At 31.4% G+C, this 8686-nt stretch overlaps 1 protein-coding gene across 1 annotated transcript; it reads left to right on the forward strand.

The window, feature by feature from the left end:
- The first annotated feature begins 5338 nt into the window (after nucleotides 1-5338).
- LOC116132377 (trihelix transcription factor PTL) lies at nucleotides 5339-8209 on the forward strand. Its single transcript, XM_031418030.1, has 2 exons — nucleotides 5339-5960; nucleotides 6768-8209. Exons 1-2 carry the CDS (start codon nucleotides 5479-5481, stop codon nucleotides 7966-7968), a joined length of 1683 nt encoding a protein of 560 aa, XP_031273890.1. The 5' UTR covers nucleotides 5339-5478; the 3' UTR covers nucleotides 7969-8209.
- Nucleotides 8210-8686: the final 477 nt, after the last annotated feature.

The following is an 8686-nucleotide window of genomic DNA, read 5'->3' on the forward strand; positions in this document are numbered from 1 at the left end:
TCCGGTTCCGGTTCTGGTTCCAGTTCTTATCCTTGGTTCTGGTTCTACCCGCTACCCGTGCTCACCCCTAGTGAATATAATAAGTCAATCTTCCATTTATTTTTTGCCACATCACTTTATATAGAAATTTTTATAAAATTTCTTTGAACGTGCAGTATTACTCTTAACAAAAATGTAATATTGTAAACATTGGTAGCTAATAGCTTTACTAAGTATATAATACACAATATTTATATAAAAAAAAATTGGAATTTTTTTTTTTAAACTTTGAATTAAAAATAAATATATTCAAGTATGGATAACTAGTTGATTTTGTATTCTAAAACCCAACTATGATTTGAAACACATATAATATCCTTTTAAATAACAAAAATTGAAAGGTTTAAAATTTGGGTTATTTAGCTTTGCAAAAACATTATTAATAAGTACACCACAAAATTCAATTGAATAAATTAAACTAACAAAAATTATTCAATTGAAAGTGAAAATAAAGGAAGATTTTTTTTCCCCTAATTCATTACTACTATAAGAGTTACTTCTCAATCTTTAAATTAAGACACAAAGGTTTGTTAGAGAACTTAATACTAATACTAATGTGCACTATTTTTGTATTACAATTATCAATAAATAAACATTACAATATAAATAGTATTACTTATTTCAAGTTTTATCCCATTTTTCTCGTGTAGTGTTATTTAGAATAATTTTTCTAGGTGGTCATTGATGTTTGCAAATTAAGTGTTCATTTTTTTTTTATGAGTGGCGGTGTCCAAATTAGTTTGTGTACACCTCAACTAATCCTTTGAGACCCTGAAGTTAACAACTAGATAAGCTTCCAATGGTTATCTCTATTAGGAGCTGAGGTAGATCAAATTCAAGACCTTTTGAATAATATACTTAAGAATCCTAGTTGATTGCTCAACGTGTTCATGTTTTCTTTCAAGATAATGAAGCGGTTTTTGATATTGGCTAAAGAGGTTTGAATCGCCTGGTTAAGTTTAAGGAAAAAAAATAAGAAAGAGTGAACCAAAAAATGCTCTAACCTTAAATTTATGTAGAGGAGAAAGATTAAGAAGATAGATTAATCAAGATAGTCAAGAACAAAGAGAATTTAGATAGAATATCAAATAAATAGAGAAAAATAAGATGGCTAAGAAAAAAAATTAGATAGCCAGAGAAAAAATAAGACAGATAAAATCAGGGGCGGATCCAGCCCACTTTTGGCCCACTCTCAATTTTTTTTTAAAATATTAATATATAAAATTTTTGGATTTTGGCCTACTCTAACAAAAATATTAATATGTAATTAGTTTTTATTTTGGCCTATCCTAAAAAAAATTTCAGGATCCACCACTTGATAAAATAGAGAAGCGTCAATAAAGAGAAAGAAACCAGAAGAACAAAAATTTATCCATAGTTTATTTCAAGCTTGACCATTTTATGCTTAGGGCTAAACATGGACCCAAAAACTCCATAAACTACCAAAGAAACCCCCTCTGTTAGTTTTCTCAGATAAATTTGACGGAAATAGGGCCAAAAAAGATATTTTTGGATGGAAAAAGAATGCAAGTTAAAAAAAAGAAAAAAAAAGAAAAAACCTAAATTTAAAAAGCTAAGTTTTTTATATTTATGTAAAAATAAAAGAAAATTCAATTTTTTTTAATGAAAATCTAAACCTTAAAACAGAAACTAGACAATTTAAAAAAAATTAAACAGATCAGAGCCATCCGATCTAGTCACAATCTGGATCTGGAATTTTACATATCATTAGATAAAAGCTTCTTTACCTACAAAGCCTAACACATTTTCAACCAAAATATTGACGAAAATATATGTTTGAGAAAAATAAAAAAAGCCATTGCTAGTAGCAAACACGGCTCGGCATCTGGCCAGGCCAGATAATTGACTGTAGTGGCGATGTCATGACAAGCCAAATTTCAACATGTGTCGACGATGTCTGGCTTGGCCAGATTGCAACTTGTGGCAGCTGCTTCATAGCCACAACCCTCTACCACAGCAAGCCCAACTCCCAAACCGCATCTCCATCCTCACAGCTACCGTGAACTCCACTCCCCACCTAGCTTCTTTGTGTATAAGGCGTCGAATTGGATTTGAGTATAGTGTATGGAATTGTAAAGCTGTTGCCAAATTTTGTGTATTGGGTATTATATTGGATAGTTATTGGGGAATTGAATTGAAGATTTTTATTATTTTGTGATAAATTGATCATATAAACACTGTTTGTTAATTTTTTTTATTAATCTTGATTTTCAATAGTATTAATCTTTTAAGGTTTCTTATTAAAATTTTCAAATTATTTGTTCTTAAGTTTATCAAAACTTTTAAGTTCTTTATACTGTATTTTAAACTTATTTTTTAGTTTTCTGGATTTATTTTCAATATTTTAATGTTTCTTTTTCTTATTTTTTTAAATTAAATTTATGTAAAAATAAAAAATTTAAAAAGGTATTTCAATTTTTTTTTTTTTTTTTTTTTTTTTTTTTCATAATTTTGGTATCGTATAGAGTTTTTTTAGAGTTTGGATAAGAATTTTTTATATTATTTTGTAGTTAATTATTTTTTATAGATATTTTGATTTTAGAGTTTAAACTAAATTTAAATAAAAACCTTAAGGGGCAAATCAGACATTTCATAAGTCAAAAGCAGTCAACATTCAAGTTAACAGCAGGAGATCTGAATGGTAGTTTCTGGACAATTTGGGGCCAATGAATTTCTTGAGTTTCAGGGGGTGAAATTGGTATTAACCCCTATGCTCATAATTTCTTCAAAAATATATATAATTTTAAATTTCTTTAAATTTTAATAGCTTGTAAAAAAGAATTTTTTTTTTTTTTAAGTATAAACCCCAATTTTTTAATAAATTCAAAAAAAAAAATGTCAAATCATAGCTATAATATATCGCACTCAAAAGTGATTTATTAAGATGCAACTGGGATCTTTGATGAAGGTCGCAAACTACATGTCAAGATTCTAGTTGGCCAAAAGGTGTAAAAATCTTTCATTTCATAGATCACATATTTGAAAGTCTAAATTAACCTTACTGACGTTAAAGTTAACTGCCAAAAGTGACGAAAAATAATCTTGTGGTTTTTGAATATTTTGGTGGTTGCATGTGTGCAGAGAATGATAAAAAATTAAGACATTTTAATTTTGAAATTAAATTTCAAGGGTGTAAGTTCATTAGCCCTTAAAAGAATGGTGAAGAAAAAGAAACAATTTCAAATTGAAATTAAGATAGAAATTGTTAGCTAGCTAGTGTTATAGAAATCTATCATAAGAAGAATTATAAGAATCGTGAAGAACTTATGAATCATAGGAGGATATTGATTCCATCAATGAAAATAAATAAAAATCAGTCAAATTATCAGCTACCATTTTTAGCGGATCCAGAAATTTCTGTTAGATGGGTCAAAATAAAAACTAATTACATATTAATATTTTTGTCCATTAATATTTTTGTTAGGGTAACAAAAATCTAGAAATTGTATATATTAGTATTTAAAAAAACACCACAAATCAATGCATTTATCATATATCTTATGTAGGAATTTTTTTATCTCTCATGTGTTTTTATCGTTAATATGACTGGTAATTGTTAAATTGAATATTTATGTCTCATGTATCATCTATTGGTTTATAAAACTGTCAATGTGATGTAATCGTGGCACCATAGTCTCTTTCGTGAACAATTTATCAGAAATGTTTTATGATATACAATTATCCAATAATTATAAAATTGCCTCGGTATATCAAAATGATATGGATGTATTTATATTGTAATGAAAAGGTTAAAAAGATCTGTGCAATATTTAGAAGAAAAAAGAAAAATCTCTTTAATAAAAAACATTAAATGCAACAAAAAACTTTCTTAAAAAGGGCTAATTATCGATTAGTAATGAACACTCCCATGTTTTAGAAATAGTAACGTAACCCTAATTTTTTTTTTTTTTTATAGATTATTTAATGAAATTATCAAAAAATAAATTGTCAGAGTTTATAAATTTAATAGTAGTTGCAATTATAAAATAATAAGTATGAAAGTCACATTAAGGATGCATATATCCAATCACGCATTAAAATGTATTTCTATTACTAATTCTGTGTTCTATGTTTTTGTTTCTTTTTTTCAAATACAATACAAGATCCACAGTGAAGAGAAATGAAATAAACAAGTGATATGTCTCCTCGCTTGATAAATATCTACAATTATAATCCAATATCATATGATTAAATTTATTTGATATAAAAAGCCTAAAAATAAAAATAAAAATTAGTGCACGTTTTATATGAAGAAAACATGAATAATTGCACCGAAGATGTCATGATATATTATGTAAAGCAATTAATTAAGCAAACTATACTAATCAATCTGGTGTCACTTATCATCAAAATTATTAGAAACAGGGTGCAAGTATTTAATACAAGATAGTCAAATCTAGTACACAAGACATTATTTTTCATAAACAAAAAATTAATTATTTTGTGCCATATATTATTTGGTCTGTATTATTAGTAAAGTGATAGCTCGATGATGAGCAATCAATAATAGCACTTTGCATAAAATGGTGAAGTAGTGGTTAAAACGGTGCCGTTGTGAAAAAGATGGAAAGAAGTAAAGAAAGATCGTAGTAGGTAGAGAGAGAAAGTAAAGAAGGGAGTCAAAAAGAGAGGATCCTAGGCACTGTAGAGGCGTCAGCAAGAGCCCACTCCCCTGTAAAACAATTCGTCTTGTTTGAACTAACCACGTGTCAACCACTAATTTGTCCACACTCTTCACTTCTACTATTGCTCTATTATGTTGTGTGATGTTTTTGTTGAGAGAATAACTTAATCAACCCTCACCTTTTGGTCGACTAATTTAAGGTCTTGGCCCTTTAAATACTAAGAAATACCTCCTTTGAAACAACCTTTTTTCATGCTGAAATTGATGAATTAAGAGTGAATTATCTATTCTGCCCTATATATATATATATAAATATATGAGTAAATTACCCGTTTTACCTTTATATAGGTTAATATCTATTAGAATCAGGGGGTCTATTCTGGTAATTTACACTGTAGGATCTGGCTATATTACACCTAAACCCCCGGGGGGGTAAATTTATCTCTTGTTTTTGCTCTCCACTTCCTTGTTCAAACACTCAACACTTCGATTCCCTGTACAAAGAGAGATGAACACTCATACTAATCTATATACGTACATGAAAATTATACATACATACCATTGAAACTGAGATGGGACCATTTATTCTGTGCTTAAATTGGAGCTTTTTCGTGGACGACACGATCCGAGACTGCCGCTCTCGTCTCTCTTTCTCTCATAAAAGCTTTACTTGTCTCTCACTTTCTTTAAGCTTTTAGCTAGCTGCAATATCTCATTTTCTTTTTAATCTTTGGTTTGAAAATAAAATTTAAAAGGTGGTTGTTGTGTCTCCAGTAGTATTACTACTTCTTCATATGGAAATGGAGGATCATCATAATCACAATCATCATCACAATCGCCATGACTATGGTGGTATGGCGGATCTACGGCAGCTCATGAACGGTAGAGCTGCTCATTTTCCTGTAATCCCACAAGCGGCGGAGTTGTTTCCGGGTCATCGGAGTCTCACACCCACGCCACAAGGCCACCACTATGAGATGTTGATGGTGGGTCGTCAAGTGAGCGACTTGATGCCTCGTGGGCTTCAAGATTTTACTACTAGTATTACTAGTAATACTAATAATAATAAGACTAATAATACAACTAGTAGTGCGGCTGTTTCTACTCCAAGTTTTAGTGGGTTTGAAGGTGAAGCAGGTGGTTCTTTTGGAGGAGATGGAGGGACTGGAAGATGGCCGAGACAAGAGACTTTAACTCTTCTTGAGATCAGATCTCGTCTTGATTCCAAGTTCAAGGAGGCTAATCAAAAGGGTCCTCTTTGGGATGAAGTCTCTAGGTATACAAATACAATGCCCTAATTTTTCATTATTTTTAATATTCTTTATCAGTGACTGCTTTATGGGTTTTTCTTGTTATTAGCGATTATGAAGCAATGGGTGCGTCTCCTTCATCTTACTCAGAAGATTCAAGCAAAACCCTTTATTTATTTTTGCTTACAGAGAAAAAGAAATACGGGACTAACATTTTATTTCTTTCTCTTTCCTCTTTCTGTGATATTCAATTCATGTCTTTTCATTGTTTACCCAGACATTTTAAGTGGAAAAACCACTCTCATTGGGCTTCTTTATCTCATTTTAGAAAAACTCTTGCTAATTTTTTTTTTTTTTGGTTGGTTTGGGGGTTAGAAATGACTACACTGTGATGAAGTTGTAGTTTCAGACCCATGTGATGTTTTCTTCTTTGCTTTGGTCATTCTGGTTCGCTTATTGCTTCTATGGTTGAAATTCTAGCTCAGTTTCCAGTTTCAAAATGTGTAGCTTCTTTTGCAAAAGAGATGGCACAACTTTCTTTGGTTGAGTGATCATCTACTACTAGTTTTGTATCTTATGGAACCAGACATTTATTATGTTCTCTCGCCTTTGTTTGGCAATTTGAAACGTCATACTTTTTTTAGTTGACCAAAGTGTACAAACACAGCAAAGAAAGCGCATGTGATTATATACTAAAGGAACTTTTATGGCTGTTCTTCTGTATATTATTATTATGTTTTTTTTTGTTTTTTCAAAAATTGCATTTCAAGCTAGGGTTCATTTCTCTTTAAAGCTTAATTTTCTTTATTTGTTTTCTTGTATGGTTTATACAGGATTATGTCCGAGGAACATGGGTATCAAAGGAGTGGAAAGAAATGCAGAGAAAAGTTTGAAAATTTATATAAATATTACAAGAAGACAAAGGAAGGGAAAGCTGGAAGACAAGATGGAAAGAACTACAGATTCTTTAGGCAACTTGAGGCTCTCTATGGAGACACCAGCAATTCAGTTTCAGTCCCCGAAACCCACCTTGTTGGAACCAGTCTTCGTTTTCATTCTGGAACCAACACTTGTACTAATCAGGCAAATCAAGAGCTCTTTCACTCTCATCAAAAGCTTTGTGATAGCCTTAGTCTTTCTAACTCCTCTGAATTCAATTCATCGTCATCAGATGACAATGATTTAAGCACTATGGAGAATGATTCAACCGAGAAAAGGAGGAAGAAAAGAGGAGGAAGGAGCTGGAAGATGAAGATAAAAGAATTTATTGACTTTCAAATGAGGAAGCTAATGGAGAGACAAGAGTCGTGGTTGGAGAAACTTACTACCACTCTTGAACAGAAGGAACAAGAGAGGATTTTGAGAGACGAAGATTGGAGGCGACAAGAGGAAGCTCGCATCGATAGAGAGCATAAGTTCTGGGCTAAAGAGAGAGCTTGGATCGAAGCTCGCGATTCTGCTTTAATGGAGGCCTTGCAAAATTTAACCGGAAAAGAATTGATCAAGACCTCATCGCCTGAGGAGCTAATGGCTTCTCAGATTCAAAAACAAAGTGAAAACCGGAATGAAAATGGGAGTCAAGAGGTCAGTGATAACTGGGAAGAATCTGAGATTACAAGGCTGATACAACTGAGAACCAGCATGGAAGAAAGATTTCAACAAAGTGGGTGTTCTGAAGAGATAATGTGGGAGGAAATAGCAGATAGAATGGTTTGTGGATATGACAGAAGTGGCTTAATGTGTAAAGAGAAGTGGGATAACATCAACAATTATATGAAGAAAACTAACAAGAAACGGAAAGAGAATTCAAGAAGCTGCAGTAGTTACTTGATGTACAATCAAGGAGGATATTGTGAGGTCAATGAAGAAGAGACAGAGACAGTGAGACTTCGTCAAACAAATGAAAGTTCTTCACCTTCCAATTCAAATGTTGGGAATGCAGTGAGTGATAGCTGTTTCCGTTTCCTATTGGCAGATGGAGATCACTTATGGGAAAATTATGGATTGAAGCTGAGCAAGGGAGAAAATCAGTAAGTTGAATTAAACAAAATTTAATATCTGTAAAGGGTAAGAGTTTAATTTGACAATGTGAGATGAAGGAGCTGACTCAGGAAGTGAAGATTTACACGTAGGAATTGGGGATTAATTTGGATCTTAGAACATGAAAATTCAATACCTTTCAGGTGGACTTTAAGTGCAATTTAATGTTACTTTACTTGTTAGGTTTTCTTCCAAACTCATGAATTTTTTTTTTTCTCTTTAATTAATGGATGCAATCGGGTATTAATATCGTATTAGTTCCTTAATTTCACTCTTTCCATGATATATTTCTAGTTTCATTGTACTTAAATCAACTTTATTAGCCTTTATTTCAGTTATTATCTTGATTGGTCAACTTATTTTTGCTGTGGTATAAATGGCTTAGTTAAATTAATCCTTAATTCATGAATGGAATCTCAGTTGGGAAAATGGGTGTTGTATTTGTGACGCTGTGCCTTCTTGCTCTTTCTTCATTGAAAATTAAAGTTAAAGTATACAGAATACACATGGGGTCAAAGCAATCAATGAATTTAGGAAATAATGAAGTTTGAAAAGCAATTATTATTTTGTTTTGCTTGTCATTTTGCAAAGTAAATTTTAATTTTTTCTGATTGTCATGACCTTGCAAAGTAACAAAAACTAAAGATTCTATATGAAAACAGTCTACATGCACATATATAGATTGTGTCTTTTTGATAATATAAGAGAAAGC

This window comes from Pistacia vera, unplaced genomic scaffold (assembly GCF_008641045.1).
Source record: "Pistacia vera cultivar Batoury unplaced genomic scaffold, PisVer_v2 Contig250, whole genome shotgun sequence".
NCBI lineage: Eukaryota > Viridiplantae > Streptophyta > Magnoliopsida > Sapindales > Anacardiaceae > Pistacia > Pistacia vera.